Source organism: Aplysia californica, unplaced genomic scaffold (assembly GCF_000002075.1).
Source record: "Aplysia californica isolate F4 #8 unplaced genomic scaffold, AplCal3.0 scaffold00121, whole genome shotgun sequence".
Lineage (NCBI taxonomy): Eukaryota > Metazoa > Mollusca > Gastropoda > Aplysiida > Aplysiidae > Aplysia > Aplysia californica.
The window spans coordinates 1351643-1372183 of NW_004797391.1; the positions used below are offsets into that span (position 1 = coordinate 1351643).

Genomic DNA, 20541 nt, shown 5'->3' on the forward strand with positions numbered 1-20541 from the left:
ACACACACACACACACACACACACACACACACACATGTACGCACAATCACACATTTTTGCTGTACGAATACAATGGCCTATTATAGCATACTATGTACGTTCCGTGTTAGATGGTTCTCGTGTTTTATCACTAAAAATGAAAATTCCGAGTACAAATTTTTCTGAATAATAAATAGATCTAAAGATCTAGTGCAAAAGGCTTGTGAACACGACCCGGAAATAAAAAATCTGCAGCCGGATAACAAGTTTTGTTTCGCGTACTCAGCGACTCGGGACTCGTCTTAGTTTTGGAATTCCCATAATTCTCATTGCTCCTCACGAAACCCGAAGATCACAACTTCCTTTCCTTTTCTCTATCAAGTCAGTCAACATGGCTGTCGGTAAAAATAAGCGCCTTACGAAAGGTGGCAAGAAAGGAGCTAAAAAGAAGGTGTAAGTACATTAAATTGGTTAATTTAAATTATTTTGTTTATGGTTTTGATATTGCGTTTGGTTTGAATAATTGATTTGCAATTTTCATTGAGATTTAGACGGATTGAAATGACTACCCTACCACATTCGTTGCCTTCAGCCTGTAGTGTTGTTCTTCTGAATGTTTATTATTTCACCGTATTTCTAGCCGGCAAGTGACTGAATTGTCATCAAATTTAAGTTCATATTGCAATAATATCCACATTGCACGACCAAGTTGTGTTTGTTAAAAGAAAAGCACTTTTGAAACTGGGTCTCGTTTAGAGTTAGATCTATAGTGCCTTGGCCTTGTTTTGAATTCCTAATTTTGGTAATCTGAATGAGAAAGAATAGGTACATCATTGACATTGATCGTCATGACATGACAATAAAAGTTGGCAATAAAAAGGGTTCGTAATTTGGATTCTAACTTTTTAACTAGATCTAAATTTAATTAAGCTTACTAGACTGGATTTATCTATTCTTTGGGAAGGACCTGTAACAAGTTACCAGAGACCACCCCAACAAACACAATAAATGGAAGGACTTCTGTAAGGAGCGACCACCCCTTCAAACATAATAAAGAAGAGGCCTACCCCTACCCCTAGCCCTCAATTCTTTTGTTTCATAGTGGTTGCTCTTTACGGAAGTCCTCCCCAATAAATAAAGGAGACCTTACTCTGCCTTTCTACTCTGTCTCATAGTGTCATAGTAGTCGCTTGTTACAGTTCTCCCAGTCTTTGTGTCCAAAGCGTTTAATTAGGAGAGTGAAATCTAGATTTAGATCTTAGAGTTCCCACAAGTAAGACTCATCGTCATCGTATAAAAGGCGAAAGCTATAGCCTAACTATAACTTTGCAAGAATGACCCTTTCAGCTGCACATGGCACGTACAGGACACAACTTCATTGTTTAAGTTTAGTTGGACCTGAGATTGTTTAACTGTCTATGGTTGTCTTAAAGTCTAAGAAATGTTGCATGTTTGTTTACCAATGTTTCCGTTTTGCCTACTGTTTTTATTATTATAAATTGATTGAATGTAGAGTCTAGATCTAGATCTAGATCTAGATCTAGATATTAGATTCTAGGTCTAATTGACTAATTGTGCCTCTTGAAATTTACTTTGGGTTTCTGTACCTACAAACTTTTGTCCATTTTACATGATCAATGAATGTTTTGGAGAGGGACATTCTCTCACCCGTAGTGGCTATTGGGACACAAGACTGAAAAGCCTCCTGCTTTTGCTATTCGGACTCTCATTGCTCCATGGTCCATGGGAGGCTATTCAGACACGAGTGCGAATAGCTGCTGTCTTCTCTCACATGTGGCACATGTGGAGGTGACATTGTTTTTGTTATAAACATTTTTCCTGTTTTTATTTACCAATTGATTCAATTGGCAATTGGTTTGGATTTAGAATTTAAGCCACTCATTATTGGTCCTTGACATTCAGTGTGATAGCTTTACAGCTTTGTTCGTTATCATTATGACCTATGTTTTGTAATCAAGCATATAATATGAACTGTGCACCTGTTAGTGATTCACTTTGTGTTCTTTTGCTTTTTATCCAGGGTTGACCCCTTTACCAAGAAGGAATGGTACGATGTGAAAGCTCCTTCAATGTTTGCTGTGAGGCAAATCGGCAAAACTTTGGTGACACGTTCTCAAGGAACAAGTAAGTTTTATTTCTTAACACATTACACCCTAACTCGCCCGGGAATTCCCTTACGCGCTCCACCCTGACTTGCCCGGAACCGCCCGCGCCGACCCAGCGTCTTTAGAAACGAAAGTCTCGCCTTGACGAGACTCTGGGGCCGGGATTTCGATTTGCATAGTATAGCAAAAAGTTTCTTCTTTCGTTTGATACCGAAACGAAATTTTCCGGGCCAGTAGTTTTAGTATTAGAGCTGATCGAAGTGCGATCGCGTTACCGACACTTTGAAAGTGTCTCGACTTGTTGAAAAGCGACACAATTGAGTTCGAAAACGGAAATAACGATGGATTTGACCAAAAATGAGCATGTGACAAATCAGTTGGCTCAGATTTTGATGAAAATGTTGTAGGAAGAGTTTGGGGCGATTCCGATTGATCAGACGGAGAAAATCTAGAATTTAGATCTAGGGCCCGACTGCGAGGCTGAGAGTGACGGGTCGGACACCCCGATTGAACTAAAGTTAGAACATTTCCAACAGTTTGCGCATACATAAAGTTATATTTTTCTGAAACTACATTCAGTTTTCTTTTTAACTTTTATTTTTTCAGGATTTTTGGAATTTGTTTAGTATTTTTTTAATGTGTTTTTTAAAGGCTAGTATTCACAGGAGATGGGTTCTTTCCCCTTGCTTAAGATCTAACAATGGACTTCCCGTCCAGGCCCTTAGGGTGTAATGTGTTAAGTGGGCCATAGTTTGAGAGGAATACCATAACGAAAGACAACTATGAAACAGAGTTGGGGGTTGGGTCTCTATTTTATTGTTTGTTTGAGATGAAGCTACAGCGAGCACCAACCACACCTCTTTGATTGGGCCAAATATAGATGACGTTTGTCCGCCATCTATTTTTGTCTTCCAGGGTTTCCCTCCCCAAATGACTAGATCTCGCCATGTTTTTTTTAATGTATTAATTTGTGTAATCTTTTATAAACAAGCTCAGCATTTCTCTCCCCATAAATTTACTTTCTCGTTGTACACACGCACACATACACACAAGCGCGCGCACACACAGCCCAAGCAGTCGTCTATGAAACCTAGTGACGTAGCCCATCATGTGGTAAAAGAGACAAAACGGGCCCGCCACAGTGAGATTTAGTCAACTGGCGAGGGAAGCCCCTGAAGACTGGGGGGGAAAAAAAAGAAATGGGGGAAATACGTCATCTATATGGGCCAATCACAGAGGTGTGCCAGGTGCTCGCTGTAGCTTCCTGTGTTTGTTGGGGTGGTTGCTTGCTACGGAAGTCCTTTCCATAGTTTTATCACCCTTACTAAGGACATTGAGCAAATGTTCACTTTTGACTCCTGCACACAGATGCATTGCTTTGGGGGTCAAACTGCATGAATTTTTTGCTGCAGTCCACACAAAATGAATTATAATGATCCAATATGGCAGAAATAGAAAATCTACAAATTTGACCCTATTGTCGATTTTTTGCCAATACCTCGCAACCTCAGTGCTTTTTTGTCGTATCTTTTTAATGACAGTTAAAACAGTTCATAACAAGAGTGAGCTTAAGAAGTCACATTTTCACTGTATAGAAAATGGAGATATGACAAGAAAGCACTAAGGTCGCAATCTCCTCATGTAGATTGTGAGAAGTACAGTCGAACCCGTGTAAGACGGAATCACAAGGGAGTGGGGAAAAAATTCCGTCTTAGACAGGGGAATTTAGGAGGGGGTGTTCAAAGGCCCAGCCGGTGGGATCCAAGGATTGCTTGTCCGATCGGCAAGCAGTGGTCAAAACTTCACACCTCAGCTGCTGGTCTGATAATGACATGCGTCAGTCTTATGTATCTATTACCATCAGTGCTTGCCTTTCATAGGACCGCTGTTTGACCTAGGCTATCAAAAAACAGAAACATTGGAACATCTCCTTTGCTTCCACCCATAGTCCCACCCACCAATGCCACCCCTCACTGCCATCATGTAACAACGATTCAAGGAACTCTTTTTCTCGGCTGGCCGTACGATCAGGGCGGCAGGCATTGGTCAATCTAATTTCTCACCTCTGGCTTCTGACTACCCAGGAAAGTTTCCCTAATGACCTAATGGCTCGCTGCTCGAGCACTCTCACGGGCAGTCGTGAGATTTCACACCCACACTACACTGACCATCTACATCGCTCAGGGCTCACATGATGGGGTAACATCTACCCCCAAATTGCACCCCTACTCCCCTTCCTCGCCCAGCGGCATGGCTATGGCGTTAAGTTTAGAGCCGGCTGAACCAAACTTGCGAGTTTTGTTTCAAATCAGGGCTGAGCGGGCAAAGCATTTTCTGTCTTAGACAGGTGAAACCCTTGGAAGGGAGCGGATTTTTCTTTACGTTTCCGCGTTGGACAGGTTTCCGTTTTATACAGGTAATTAAAGAGGAATATATCAAGGGGGGAGCGGGGAGATTCCGTTTTATACAGGTTTCCGTTAAGGCAGGTTCGACTGTAACTATTTTGTCAGCACGCCTCACAAATGCTTAAAAATGCTCTTTTCTGCATTTGAACTAATTCAAACTGTTCCTTGGCGGGATCACTGGTGTGGTTTGCTCATTCTTCTTCCCTGTTAAACGTCTGTTATCCTGATCTCTCCTCCTCCTCCTTAATGTTTGTTACTCTCTTGTTGAAACAACTCTATATAATCTTCAGCACTTATTTTGACTTTATTGTGTTGCAAGTGCCATAAACGCTTACTAAAAGAAATCCCCTTTTCCTCAATTAGAAATTGCCAGTGACAACTTGAAGGGCCGCGTCTTTGAAGTGAGCTTGGCTGATCTTCAGAACGATGAGGTTACTTTCCGCAAGTTCAAGCTCATTGCCGAGGAAGTGCAGGGCCGCAACGTGCTGACCAACTTCTACGGCATGTCTCTCACTCGTGACAAGCTCTGCTCTATGGTGAAGAAGTGGCAGGTCAGTATTTTCTGTTCTTTCGACCTTCCTCAACTCACTCAACCCTTGGCCTAAACTTATGGGTTTTCAGCTCTCCCTAGAGATTTTTTACTTAAATTTGGAAAAAAAAAGATCCCAACTAAATTTTAACATATCCTAACCAAATTTGGTGCGTATTTTTATTGTAACCTATATTTGTGTTTATTGGAAAATTGAAGGCAAAATGAAATAGTTTTATGCAATACTCCGTGGAAAAAAATCTATACAAGATCAAAAAGTAAACAAAAAGCGAAGAGAGGAAATGCGTTGAAATTACACGCATATTTGGGCTTTTTACTTCTGGTCATAATCTGTTTCAAACGAAAAATGGTTACTCTTCAATTAGGCTAAAGCCTGCTTCACACAAAAGTAGTGTTTTCGGTCATGAGAGCTAAATTTTCTATATAGATACTGTCTAGGGTTGGAGCATTGCACGCTCATACTGATATTATCGGCGTTAGGGCTGGGTGAGTTACGTTTCTCTTAACTATAGTGTGCTTAAAGACATCTTTCATTTCATGTTTCATTGGTTCAGTGAAGTAGTAAAAGCATTTTTTAAAAGTTGATATGATAACAATGTATTAATAGTTTGCTTGTATTGTTTATGAAGCTTTTAGAAATCCATCTTATGAGTATTTCTGCTTGGTCTTTCCCAGACTCTTATTGAGGCCAATGTTGATGTGAAGACAACAGATGGCTATTTGCTGCGTGTGTTCGCTATTGGATTCACCAAGAAGAGGAACAACCAAGTGAAGAAGACCTGCTATGCTCAGCATGCTCAGGTTAGTGAAGTCTTTATTCTACCTTGTGTGAATGGGATGGGCAGGTATGAATACTTAAACCGTGTCCGTACGCCCTGGAGTGATTTCGTACCCCTGGGGTTGTATTCTTCACATTTTAGAATACTTCTAGTACGAACATCTCTTTGAAACTTTCAATATTTCTGAAAAAATCATTTTGACAGACTGCTATGCAAAGCATATGGATCGGATTAAAAAGTAAATTTCCTCTTTGAAAGTGGTGGCACTGAGTTCCCCACGTCGTAGGGATACGGTAGTAGAACACGGCATACAGATGTGGTTAAAGGTACTGGATGAAAGTCTGGTTTTTAGACAGACTTGCGACTAATAAGAACCAATGCAGACTGAATTTGAGAAAATGGTTGTAGTCTTAGATATGTGACTGTCACGAGGCCGTTTCTGAGGGTTCAATCTAGCATGGAGAGAGGGGCAGTTAGAAAATGGTTGTAGTCATAGAATCGTAGATATGTGACCTGCCATGTGACGGTTTGTTTTGACCATTTTCATCTGTGAAAGACTAGTCTTGCTTCCGGCCATAGATCTGACCTACATACTTGTCTAATGATGATTTGTTTTTGTTTTTTAACCTGTTTGAAGGAAGCTTGCGGTTTTCAATGGTGTGTTGCTCATAATTGAGTAGATATTGGGTTTTGTTGGAGAGCACCACTGGCAGATACTGCTTGTTTTCTCTGTGTTATTTGTCTTTGTTACGTCCCTGCACAACAATATAACCGTTATCGTGATGAGATGCTTCTCTTTACTCACACTGAATAGATTACACTGTTTACGGGGAATTGTTTTTTTGACAGTGGTCCGTTTCATTGTTTATCGTAGCATTGCTTTAGGCTGAGGCCTGGATGGTTTCGGCTTAATGAATTGACATGTTTGGTTTGGTTGGTGTTTATGACTGCTTAAAGCGGGAAGAAAGGTTGGCTTTGCACAGTGGGACACCTGTTGAATAAGTTGGGATATATTTGTACGGTTTAGCACGCACAATGCAAAATTGCCAAGACAAATCTTTTTATGTATAGATTTTGCGGTGTACATGTTTGTCGTTTAAAGTTTATAATGTAAAGAAAAAATCTGGATAATCTGTTTATGTGCGTGCTAGACTTTATTTTTTGTCTTCTGTGTGTGTGTCGGTAATGTTGTTCTGTATTTGGCAGATCCAACGATTTTTCACTTGCATTGAATTGATCGCTTCTCTTCCACGAGAACACGCTTTGAAGTGTTCTTATTTTTGTGGAGTGAACTGTTTTTATACGTTTAAAAAAAAATGTATATTTTGTATTTTTCTCAGGTGAAGGCTATCAGGAAGAAGATGGTTGAGATTGTCTCGCGTGAAGTCTCCAGCAACGACATGAAGGAGGTTGTCAACAAGCTGTAAGTGGCGTGTGCCATTCTTTCCTGAGCTACAGTTAACATTTTTTTCTGTTTTTTTTTTATAATCCAGTGTTAAAGTTTTTAGTAGGCAGGCTGTGTTACCTATTGTCAGGTGTGATCATTGTAGAGTGGGTGTGTCTGTTGTACTGTACTTGGTGATTTTGGTGTGGGGTTAACTTGTTGAGATGGACGTGTTGTAGATTGTGAAGTGGTGTTGTGGGTATTTCAAATATATTTAAAAAAAACCCAAATCCATCTTTATTTTGTTCAGGGAGGGGGATCATCAAACGAGATGTTTACAGTTGATTAGATGCTCTATGTTTATGGCCACGGCATTGAATTAGCCGTGGTAGTTGGGGTGTGTGGGCGGCGCACTAGATGTAAGTGGTGGTAATGTAACGGCGGTCTGGTGCTCTTTTAAAGCTTCCACAAATGTGTAGAGACAATCTGTGCATGGATTTTAGGGTTCACTTGTTGCCTCAGTGAGCAAACGTTTGCCTTTTGAACTGGGGAGTTACTCGTGGCAAAAAGCTGTAAATCAGGTAATGTCCTTGAGTTAAGTAATTGGGTATGTGATTTTCCAACCTTTGTTGATGGTTGGCGGGTGCTCTGGTTTGGTTTGCTCCTTTCCTATCAAACATCTATCGTCTTTTTCTTTCCTCCTTCATTTTTATGTTTGTTACTCTCTTGTAACACCTCTAATCTTCAGGACTTGTATGACTATGTGTTGCAAGTGCTGTAAAACTCTTACTTAAAAAAACCCAACCCCTTTGTTGTCCTCTGTCTTGTGCCCAAAAACTTGCTGTTCTTCCCAAAATGTTGTTACTCGTGATACGCAGACCTGCCAAGTCCTCCAATAAAATCGAAGCTCTGATTTCCCCCCCCCCCCCCCCACTTGTCAAACCCCGATAAGATTTGCATAAAAGTCCAGTTTTATTTTTCTTGAAGTGCGTCTCCATGGGTCGTATGCAACTTTCTGTAATTGAGATGAAAATACACTTTTTGTGTTCAATTACATTATTTGTGCAACTTGCAGATGACACGAAAATAGGCCTACATGTTTTTTGTTTGTGTGTATTTTTGCTAAATAGTTTTATTTGCTGTGGTCAGTTCGCTACACAATCTCATATACTTGTGCTCTGGAGACACCACACACGCATGCACCCGAACTTTTTATTCTTTTGGGAGTATTTTCGGGGGAAATGTTTTTGGTCATTGAGTGGTTGAATGGTCAGGAGTTTATTTTATTGTCTTGTTCTCAGTGCGTCATTTAAGTTTTTTCTGTTAGCGGCAGGGTTAATTTACATCTTTCTTACCTTTTGTGTTTACAGGATCCCAGACAGCATTGGCAAGGACATTGAAAAGAGCTGCCAAGGAATCTACCCTCTTCACGATGTCTTGATTCACAAAGTCAAGGTCCTGAAGAAGCCCAAGTTTGATGGTGAGTTGATCAAGTTAATTGACTGGTGGTGTCAGAAAAGAAAATCACTACTAGGAAGATTGTGTTTGCAAATGTGGCTAGAGATGGAGAAATCGTTAATGCGGTGATTCTACGGGCGCATGATAAGGGCTGTGGTGAAAGAAATTAATGCTGAAACTTGAACTAAAATTTTAAAAACTATTCGAAATGGTGTTTCTCGTGGTTGTGACATTTAACTTTCAAACATGAAAATGGAGGAAAATTGGGGTATACGCTGGGTAACTCTTTCAAAGTACATGTCTATTCATTATCCCCAGTTTTGTGTTTGTCAGTGGTGCGATGACAAATTAATTGAATTAAAGTAGAATGGCAAGGGGAACATGCTTTTCAACACTTTCCATTCATCTGGCTCATAATGGAAAACTCTTTGCATCCACGTCTGCCAAGAGCCAAAGACATGGTAAAATAGGGTATGTCTAAAATCTCAACATCTCTTGGAAAAAGAAAAAATTGGAAAGAAATTTTCTGAAAACGTTCAGAGGTGTACAAACGGCACTTTGATGCTATATTTATGTCAACGCTGACCCAATTTTCTGTGATTATGATGAATGGAAATAGCTTTGTTTTCATCTAGGTAGTACTATTCCAACTGTTGTGAGATACGTCTATAGTGCAGCAAAAAATAGGAACCTATGATTATAATAGTAATTGCAAGGACAGTGGTAGATGGTGCCAGTGCTGCAGCACATGTCTATTGTTTTACCATATTAGATAAAATGAGCCAATCTGTATGTAAACTGCATGACGGACAGGTGATAAACTTAGCAATGCCAATCGCCCGCTGCGCCTTGTGCCGGAAATCGGCCTCCGCGCGAGGGTTATTTTTTGGGCCGCTCAGAATCAGAAGTGACTCTCTTCTAAATTTAGTTATGGGAAAACTGGACGAAAATAAATGAAACTCGGCAACCAACGACATGCCAGCGTACAATCCCGAACAATTACTAGAACCGGAGATATCGCCATGTTTGTGCGAATTTCCTCTGCGGTTCGAAAACTAAGCGGAGCTGCGGGTTGATCGCCGACCACACAAGCGCCCCACATGTCTTCTTTATTGCTGTAAAATTTCAGATCTCTGCGTTCAGTAGATTTTCCGTACCAACTTAAAATTACCACCCATCCATTGATAAAACCCTAGATCTAGAAACTTGATAGCGCATTCCAAACGCGAGGTGCCGGCACGCAAGAGGCGCGTGGTCGCTAGGAGGCATGTGATTGGCTGCCTATAACCAAATGGGTCACCGATGACTACATCGCGGGTTTTCCCGATAGTGCTTTACTGAGTTTTAGAAGGGGTGATCGCGTCGCGGTAAAAACGATGTCACGCAATTCAACAAATTTCACGCAAATATCAGTCTTTAAGATCCAAAGTAATGAAGACATCGAAAAAGTGATGGCAGAACTAGATTCGGCACTAAAAATCACATGGAGATGCCAAGTTTCATTCATATTCTCCAATTCATTACTGACTTATGAACAGTTTTTCCTCAAAATACATCAAAACATGTCCCACATTTTGGCGATTTTTTCCTATATGAAGGTCCTCCAACATTTTGCAAACAAAAATCCCAACAACTTTTTAATTTATCAATGGATTTTTAATTTTTAAAAACCATAGTTCTTAGAATTTACTCTATTTTCATTTAAGTCCATTTTTAAGCAATATGGATGAAAATTTAATTTTTCATTGTCATTGCTAATAAACTGTTGTGGAGAAGATGCTACTTAGGTTTTTTTGCAATTAACTTTCTGTTAAAAAATTATTTTTTTTGCCTCTGAATAAAGGCATTAGTGTTTTTCTGTGCTCAAGATTGCCAAAAACAATGAATTACATTTTAACACACACACACACCCCCGGCGGTGTCTTTAGACCATTTCTGGGGGGGGGGGGCATTAACTTCTTATGCTCTGTTAAATTGTAAATGGGCTGATTCATCAATGTCATGCTCATAATTGTGCCTGAACTACAACGGGGAACTGCTGCCTTTTCTTTCCTAACCCTTACTATCATCATTTCCCCTCTACTTCTTTCCGCTATTTTCGGGGTGCCTTGATAGTCGAAGCAGACTTTGTGCTGTTGAAGCTAGAGAGGTGAGCAGAGTAAGCCTGATTCTCTGTAAGGACTTCTCTGCTGACATCCACTCCTTGGCGCTCATATGACCTTATGCTAGTGCCGTAAGACCTACTAAAACTAAAAAACAAATGAATCTTCTTCTTGATCGCATCACACTTGAAGTCTGGTATCTGTCTTAAATTGGGCTGTCCTGCTCAGTTTATCTGTCGGCCCGTATAGCTTGTAAAAAACAAGTGAATGATGAGATGAATCTGTTTGTGTGTTTCAGTTGGCAAGCTGATGGAACTGCACGGCGAGGGAAGCACCACCACCTCCAAGGGTGTGACCTCCGAGGGTGGGGAGAAGGTCGACAGAGTCGATGGCTACGAACCACCTGTTCTGCAGAATGTTTAAGTGAACCAATAGAGTGTAATAAATTCACAGAAAAAAAGTCTCTTGAGTTTTGTTATCTTTGTTTTTTCTGCGCTTTCCTGCTTTCAAAATTGTTTCCTGGGTACAGCTGTGATTGGTTCGTCGGGTGCGGTTTGCTCCTTCTTTTCTCTCTAACTTTCTATCCTCGCTCCTTTTTTGTTGTTGTTTATATTTAATGTTAATCTCTTGTTACACCTCATCTTCAATATTGATCTAATTGTGTTGCAAGTGCTGTAAAACTCACTAAAAACAAACACAGGTAGTTCAACTCATCACAAGAGGAGTCAATTGTAGTGGGAGAATGAAGATAAGAATGACACCGAACTGCATGGACATTTCAGATCTTAACTTTTATTGCAAAAGAGATGACAACATAATAATAGTTACAATTTCACTCAGGCAGTGCATGATCCATGCACTATGTACTTCAGTAAGACCAAAAGGCTAGACCTAGAACCCAAATGGCCGCTGGATCGGAAAAGTAAGTAAAGTATGTACTTCACTACAACTACAACTATTGTCATCTTTACTTACATACCATGGAACACTCAGAGAACATTCTCAGCTGACTGGGCCTGGGAGGCATACAGTTGGTAAAGGTTTCAAACACTTACTTTAAAGTAACAAAGATCTTTCAGCGTTTATGGTCAGGTAGGTAGGGCCTACCCATTCCCACCCGACTGATTGAAGAGAGGAAAATACTTGTAACCGTAAAGTGCCTTTCTCCAGGACACAATGTTGAGCCCCTGATGGGGTTCGAACCCATTACCTTTTGGTTATGAGCCTGAAAGCCTTGCCACCAGACCACAGACGCTGTGTGAAATATACTTTTTCAACGGCGTAATTTTACAATTTGATTTTGAGCTCTTTTCACCCCCCTGTCAATCCCTTATCTTTCTAAAACAATACCATGCCGGTTTTAAAACAGAAAATATATGAAATAGATCTAAATACGGATTACTGGTGTATCGAAGGTTTCAAGAGAAAAATAGAACAGGATCTGATTTGATTGGAGCATAAGCTTATTTTGTATTTAGAGGTTGTTTTGAATAAATCTCTCGTCTGTTTTTTATAGACCTAGATCTTTGCATGAACCAAGTACCTGGTATGTACTAAATTAGGTCAAATTTTATGCCTTCATTTAAAAGTTATTACGAAAACCAAGGGTTCCGTTATTTTGTGTCACGTGTTATCATATTATATTTGGTCGATAACTTTATTGTTAACGTACTCATGTGTCATTACTAGTAAATGTTGCTAATAACATTTGATGAATTTGTATTGTTTGTCATGATTTTTTAAAAGGCTGTGCTGCATTTATGCTACCGGTACTCAAATTGTCATGTTTTTTAATTAAACTAAAAATGTTACGCCCGTATTAATGCGCCTGGGATGGGAAGGTTGCAATTTTTAGGCAGTTTACCTTGCAATTTTTCTTTTTCAAAAATGCAATTTTCCGCGGGGCCAGTTTCATATATAACAAGAATACCCTACTTCACAGTGTCATCTCATGAGTCTACAAAAATGATTTTAGAACAATTATATCATGAATCAGTTTTGCTGGTTCAGCTGTTCACAGACAGCCACAGCACAGAGAATAGTCACAAACATGCAGGTTATCTACAATTAAAAATACCATAATTAAATAGTAATAATAGTCAATACATTGTCCGTAACAACAACAAAAAAATTCCCCCCAACCCACTGAACACTTTGCCATCATACTGTGAGGAAAATCCAAAGAAACGGGGTGGTAAACATCGCCAATCGGCGAGAAGAGGCGGCAAAGTGTTAAGAGTCCAAAATGCACTCATGTTCATAACGAACCACACCATCACCACACCAAAAGTTCAACACAGCCAAATGACCTGAACAGTTTGCTTTGCTTGGGCGGAACATCCTTTGCTGACTCAATTCTCATGGGTATGAGGTTGAGTTATGTATTGTAAAGTAGATCTCGGCTCACATCCATAGATTTTTTAAGACCCTTGGCCGTGTCACAAAGTGTCCCCATTCATAAATTTTACACCTTGCAAACCATCAAATTATGCAAAGGCAGCGAGGACAATTAATATTTATACTACTATGTCAGCTAGCCCGTCCCCGAGGTTTTAGTTTTATGCACCCCGCATAATTAAGCAAAATTTGATCATTTTAACAAAATTTGATCATTTTTTGCATAATTTCTGATTATTTTCCTTTATCATTCTTTGTTAAAATTAACGAAATCGCACAATTTCACATTTTTGGGCTCATTTCGTATAATTTCAGAATTTTTCTTGCATAAAACGACGGGGACAGGATATGACATCAGTGTAGTAAAGGACAAAAGCAGTCTCTCCGGGTATTGTGTCACTGTCTGTCTCCTTCATGAGAACTCCCTACTCTGTCCGAACTGAGGTCGCTCACACTCACACATTCCAAGCAACAATCACAGCTGGCACAGAATTACAACAAGCATTTTCTCCGTCACTTTGCACTGTTGTTGTTGTTGTTGCTTTTAGGCTGCTGCTGAGGTTTTCTTCGGTTTTCTCGGTTTCTTGGCCACTCCTGCCCTCTGTGGCTGGCGGTTGTTCCGCGAGCTCATGTTCTTCATGGTGAAAGTGACACACTGGGGAACCAACCAAGAACAAAGTAGGAAACATCATTTTGTTTTGTTTCAGTAGAGGTTTTACGGCGCTCGCAGCTGCCTAAGGTCATATTACGAGCGCCAGAAGATTAGAGGTGTAACAAGAGAGTAACAAACATAAAAATAAAAAAAGAAGAAGGGGAGATAAGGACGATAGATGATTGTGATAGGAAAGAAGGAGCAAACCACACCAGAGCACCCGCAAACATCATTTAGTAGTTTGTATAATTTAGTAATTAGAATGAAAAAAAGAAATTCAGGAGAAGAGATGGACACAATTCAAGACAATAGAACATCTATCAACACAACTCGACCATTTACTTGTTTTATGAGGCTGACTATTAAACTGTCCCCGTCGTTTTATGCAAGAAAAATTCTGAAATTATGCAAACCGAGCCCAAAAATGTGAAATTATGCGATTCTGTTAATTTCAACACAGAATGATAAAGGAAAATAATCCGAAATTATGCAAAAAAAAGACCAAATTTTGCAAAATTATGCGAGGTGCATAAAACCACGGGGACAGATTAAATTTCAACCCTGTCTGTTCAGGGCCAACACTTGTGATGTGGGATACCATAGCCCCTCAGAAAGATGGAAATATAGAATATCTTGATGATAACAATAATGCATTTACAGCTCATATACATGGTCGTGGCATGTTACAAATAGTAGAGATATATAAGCACTCAAACTCAAACACTATCAAACTGACAAGATCTTTCGCTGTTTCTAGTCAAGTACTGTACCGTTACGGTACCCATCCCCACCAAAAATGTGGGAATCGAAGCCATACCTGATGAGTGCCAGCTACAGAGCTTACCTTCAATATAATTAGGTAACCGCAAACTGGCCGTGCGACCCTGTGGCACACTGTCACGGAGACCAAAAACCCATATTTTTACCCTCCTAAAACGCCGTGTGATCATGCATTATAATAAAGTTACATCATTATTACTGACACATTCTTCTAGAGCTTTCCCATGAGTTTCCACATCAGATAGCAGCAATTTTCAGCCACATCACAGACAACACCATTCATTTTTTCTCAAGGATTGCAAAAATATATACAGCATAACACGTTGGGACTGGCCTCGGTAGTTCGAGGTATATCCTACAAAGATAAAGAAGAAACAAAAAAACGGGACCGCAGGCACAGTTTGACCGATGTGGGATTTCGAGTCTTCTGTGTTCCACCTATCCGTGCTATACTGTAGTACACACACACACACATATATATATATATAATATATATCTCTATCTGGAGATTTGGAGAAAAACCAGGATGAGCAAATTCTGTGTTGAGAATAAAAGGAGAGCAACGTACATGGCTGTCTAAGTAATCCATGAGTTTGGCCATTCCAATCCTGAGGCCAGCGCTGGCTATCAGCTGTTTCACTTTCTCCAACTCCAGAGGCTGGTGAGAGAAAGTTTAGTTAGCTTCAGATTTTAGTTAAAGCAAGAATTTTACAGCACTTGCAACACAGTAAAAGTTACATAAGTGCCGAAGATCAGAGGTGTTACGATTACAAGAGAGTAACAAACACAAAAAAGGAGGAGAGATCAAGAGGATAGATGTTCGATAGGAAAGGAGGAACAAATCACACTACCAGAGTACCCACTATATTTAGCTTTAGCAAGATGTTTTACAGCACTTGCAATACAAATAAATCATATAATTAAGTGCTGTAGATATATGGTATTAAATACTAGAAAGTAACATAATACAAAAAATAAAAGAAAGTGAGAAAGACAGAGAGATAGAGAGAGAGAGTGTTAAGGATGAAAGACGTTTGGCAGGACAGAAAAAGCAAACCATGCCAGAGCACTCGCAACCACCCACAATCTTTTCGATAAGATGCCCAAAAACATTGACAAGCGCCCGATTCCACCGCGTCGCGACACAAAACAGCCTACAGCTACGACTGTATCTCGACATGAGACGCAGGCACTGCTGCGGGCTACCTCTCACGACACAGGCAGAAGCAGAATCAAACACAAACCCTTCACACTTCCAGCAGCCTACTGACAGGGCATACACAACGACTGAGAAAGCTTAAATTATTTTAAAAAAGAAGCAGGCAAACTCACCTCGTACATCAAAACTTTCTCATAGAGCTCTCTGTTGCTCACTATGATATCGTGAATCCTTCCTTCCAACGCTTCAGGGCTTGATTGTGTCTGCAGAAGGAAAAAAAAAAAAATAAAAATGAAATAACCCATGCCATCTCTTCAGTACTTCTCTCTCTCTCTCTCTCTCTTCTGGTGCTGTGGCTTCATAAATGGTCAGCGATGCCGACAGCACGCAGGAACTCAACACTCGCCCGGGGGTCCTTAAAAAGTGCTGAAAGTGGGTTACTGAAATGTCCCAGCAGTCTTCAGTACTTGGATCACAAAACACCACTTCGCTAATCCATTGATGCATTTCATCTCTTCTTCTTTTAATAAGTACAGATCTATTTGAAACTAACCCCGTATCTTTTTTTTTTGTTTTTTTGCTAAGTGTATTACGGTGCTCGCAACTGCATAAGGTCGTATGAGCGTGCAGGACACATTAAACATTTTCAGTTGGTAGGAAATTTTAGACCACCAAGGGATCTTTATTGTTCGCAACTTGCACACTGGACCTCCCCTTGGCGCTCACATTATGACCTTATGCAGTTGCGAGCGCCGTAAAACCTTACTAAGACTAGGTACCAGAAACTAAATTTTCAAACTAGCTGTATGCCAAATTTATCTGTTCCATTTGAAAGGCCTCTATATCCACTGAGCATTTTGGTACCATTCTTTAACCTCTCCATCAATTTTAAAGAAAATTGAAGTTGTTTAAAATTTGATCAAATTTGTTTAAGTCAGTCAGTGGCTGCAACCCCATGTTTGCCAGACATAAAAAAAGTACCAAGTGCACTAAACATCTCCACATTAACAGAGTACAATCACTATAACAAATATATGGAGCCTAATTTTTTTCAAGACAGTGAGATCTTTACAAATCAGTATTTTATTGCCTCAAACACGAAGATCTGTCGTTATTTCGACAAAAACACCGAGCGTTGACCCGGCCCCCGCGGCGAGCGAGTCGGCTCTATACTGTAGAGTACCCCGCGTGCGGGATCACATGCTTTCCGAGTCTCGCGGAAGGATTGATGAAAAATAATTCCAAGTTAATAACTTTATTCTAATAGAAAATGAACTGATCTTTTAATTGATACCTGTTATAAGTCGGTATTATACATATTTTGTGTAAAAAGGGTTACTTTAAACATTTTGACGGTATTTTTAAAAGCTTTCTATAAAGACGCCAAAGGCTAAACTTACATCACAGGAAAGCCCGTTTAAAGGTCTACAGTTCTCCGCCAATGAAAAGACGGTATTTAATCATCCCTCGTTCCGTGAAGCATTTGAATGCATGCGTGTCAATTTTTCAACCGGCCGACCTCGCATTCCGACCGCGCGGGGCTTCGCTTTCGTCGGCGATTCTCCAGCTCCCAATAATCGGACATATAAACAACTTACACCATTGTAACGAAGAAAAGCTGAACTTTTACAAGGTGTACAGCATTTGGTGTTTTATAGCGAAAGAGCAAAGAAACAGCGATCGGAATTACCCCGATTTTACCGATACCACGCGGTCGGAAGGCCGTGAGTGCCTGCGAGGCCGTGTTTACGCTACCTACTAAGACTAAAAAAAACCTGTCACTTGACTTACACACAGAGTGAGTCAAAGATTCAAACCCCTGTCACTTACACACAGAGTGAGTCAAAGATTCAAACCCCTGTCACTTACACACAGTGACAGAGAGTGAGTCAAAGATTCAAACCCCTGTCACTTACACACAGAGTGAGTCAAAGATTTAAACCCCTGTCACTTACACACTGGGTGAGTCAAAGATTCAAACCCCTGTCACTTACACACAGAGTGAGTCAAAGATTCAAATCAAACCCCTGTCACTTACACACAGAGTGAGTCAAAGATTCAAACCCCTGTCACTTACACACAGAGTGAGTCAAAGATTCAAACCCCTGTCACTTACACACAGAGTGAGTCAAAGATTTAAACCCCTGTCACTTACAGACAGAGTGAGTCAAAGATTCAAACCCCTGTCACTTACACACTGAGTGAGTCAAAGATTCAAACCCCTGTCACTTACACACAGAGTGAGTCAAAGATTTAAACCCCTGTCACTTACACACAGAGTGAGTCAAAGATTTAAACCCCTGTCACTTACACACTGAGTGAGTCAAAGATTCAAACCCCTGTCACTTACACACAGAGTGAGTCAAAGATTCAAACCCCTGTCCCTTACACACTGAGTGAGTCAAAGATTTAAACCCCTGTCACTTACACACTGAGTGAGCCCCTCTTCCTCTTCATCAGGCCATCCTTGCAGAATGCTTTCTTCTGCCATGTCTGGACCATCGCTGGAAAGCCAGAGGGGAGGGGGGGAGAGAGAGAGAGAGAGAGAGAGAGAGAGAGAGAGGGGAGGGGGGGGGGGAGAAAGGAGGACAAATGAGATACAATTCGCATGCAGTCGAAAATTGTCCAAGGCAGCCACTCATTTGCGACCTCAGTGCTTTCTTGTCCTATGTCCATTTTTTTAAATAACAGTGAAAACAGTTCATAACATAGAGTGAGCTGAAGAAGACGTCACATTTTTGCTGTAAAAAAAAAAATGGAGATCACGACAAGAAAGCACTGAGGTCGTGCATTGTTGAGGACAAAGATGGCTGTCTGAACCCTATCCATACGCCCTTGGGTAATTTTGTACGTACCCCCGGGGTTGTATTCTTCACATTTTACAATACTTCTAGTGTAAAGATCTCTTTGAAACTTTCAGTATTTCTCAAAAAATCATTTTAACAGACTGCTATGTAAAGTGTACGGATTGGATTAACGAATAAATTTTCTCTTTGGAAAGTGGAGGCATAGAGTTCCCCATGTTGTATGGATACGATAGTTAAGTAAAACACGACATACAGATACGATAGTAAAACACAACATACGGATACGATAACAAGACACGACATACGGATAGGTTAAACAGGTGCACGACTTGGACAGAGTATTCTTAATTAAGGGGAAGTGGTCGTTTGTACAGGAGATTGTCTTGGACAGGTGATTGTCTTGTACAGGTGATTATCTTGGACAGGTGATTGTCTTGGACAGGTAGATTGTCTTGGACAGGAGATTGTCAAAGCATGTGTGACTGTGTTGTGTGAGTGTGTGTGTGTTTTTAATGAAAGTGTGTGTGTATGTGTCTGAAAGTGTGTGTGTGTGTATCTTGCTAAGTTGCTGAAATGTTTAAGTGCACAGATGGGAGTTCTTAAGCTTCATCATGAGCTCAGAATTCCTCCCACCCCCCAACGCACATACACACACACACACACGCACATATTCAGAACATCAGATACACATTTACAACAAACACACACACACGCACATATTCAGAACAACAGATACACATTTACAACAAACACACACACACACACAACATTCAGACACACAAGATAACCACTAGACCCCCGACACTACTGACCTGCAGCTGGAGTCCTGAGAGGCTGCTAGTCCATCGTCGTCGCTGACAACATCGTTAACAACAACATCGCTGACAACAGCATCGCTGCCAGTGGTGCTGGCCAAACTCCTCGTCGGACCGGAGACTGAGCCCACGACCTTCTGATCTCCGCTGACCGCTGGGACTCTCGGACCGGCACTGACCAGAACACTTGTCACGCCAGATGCTTCACCCCCTGCCGACAGATGCGCTGACGTCTTCTCTTTGCCTTTGGACAATTTCAGTTCAGATCTGCCTGTTGTGACAAGTGAAACAGGATTTCTGTCATCAGCCAAGATACATTCGACATTACGAAGTGAGTGGTTGGCAGGTGCTCTGGTGTCGTTTGCTCCTTCTTTCCTATCATACATATATCATTCGTATCGCTCCTTCTTTTTTGTGTTTGTTACTCTGGGTACAGCAAACTGGCCATGCGCCGGGGACGGTCACGGAGACCAAAACCCATATTTTTACCCTCCTAAAACACCATGTGATCATGCATACATACAGACACTTGATATATCAGAAGAAAGAGGAGCTTTTCTTCTTTTTAGTGGTATCATTTATTTGAATCAACGATTCTTTTGAAAGCAAAATCTTGTGGAATAAAAAACAACACTATCGATGTTTTCATTGCAGCGGCCGCGCGTTTCGTTTATCGATTTTTGAGGTGACCTTGGCTGAACAGGAACGGGGAGCGTATGGTATTAAAATACTGCAATCTGATTCATCGATATTTCAAGATGAGAAAACGCTCTTTCGGGTGATATATTTCTAAAGACTGTCCTTAAAGAATTAATAGAAGAGATTTGCGTTTGAAAACTTTCGATGCTGTTTATGGAACAAGTGATCGGACTGACTATGGAAATATATCGGCAGAAAGCCCATTCATTCCTCTTCAAGAATAACACAGCCATTGTACGCAAATAAATATCGGACGCTCCCCATCAGCTCACAAGGAGGGCCACCATTGCCCCATTTTCGTATAAATTCCTTCTCCTTCCCATCGGCATGGCCCGGCGCCCAGCAGATAAGCCGGTGGTCGCGAGTGGTGATTTTCCACCTCCACTTGCATTTCTTGCCATTTTGGTCAAAAAGCCATGTTCACGTCAATAAATTTCCATCTTCTGGTC

At 40.7% G+C, this 20541-nt stretch overlaps 2 protein-coding genes across 12 annotated transcripts in view; one reads left to right on the top strand and one right to left on the bottom strand.

The window, feature by feature from the left end:
- The first annotated feature begins 309 nt into the window (after positions 1-309).
- LOC101856798 (40S ribosomal protein S3a-like) lies at positions 310-11244 on the top strand. The gene is made up of 7 exons (XM_005096114.3): positions 310-432; positions 2021-2124; positions 4874-5061; positions 5736-5861; positions 7180-7262; positions 8594-8703; positions 11082-11244. Exons 1-7 carry the CDS (start codon positions 371-373, stop codon positions 11204-11206), a joined length of 798 nt encoding a protein of 265 aa, XP_005096171.1. The 5' UTR covers positions 310-370; the 3' UTR covers positions 11207-11244.
- A 2185-nt stretch (positions 11245-13429) lies between these two features.
- Positions 13430-20541, bottom strand: part of LOC101857018 — a 42009-nt gene continuing 34897 nt past the window's right edge. For all 11 annotated transcript variants that reach the window (XM_013081222.2, XM_013081221.2, XM_013081225.2 and 8 more), the window contains 5 exons: positions 19391-19664; positions 18200-18275; positions 15945-16034; positions 15181-15270; positions 13430-13835 (listed from right to left, as the gene is read on the bottom strand). In XM_013081222.2, the coding sequence (XP_012936676.1) occupies positions 13725-13835; positions 15181-15270; positions 15945-16034; positions 18200-18275; positions 19391-19664 (641 nt within the window). In that variant the 3' untranslated portion in view covers positions 13430-13724. The remainder of the gene's footprint in view (positions 13836-15180; positions 15271-15944; positions 16035-18199; positions 18276-19390; positions 19665-20541) is intronic.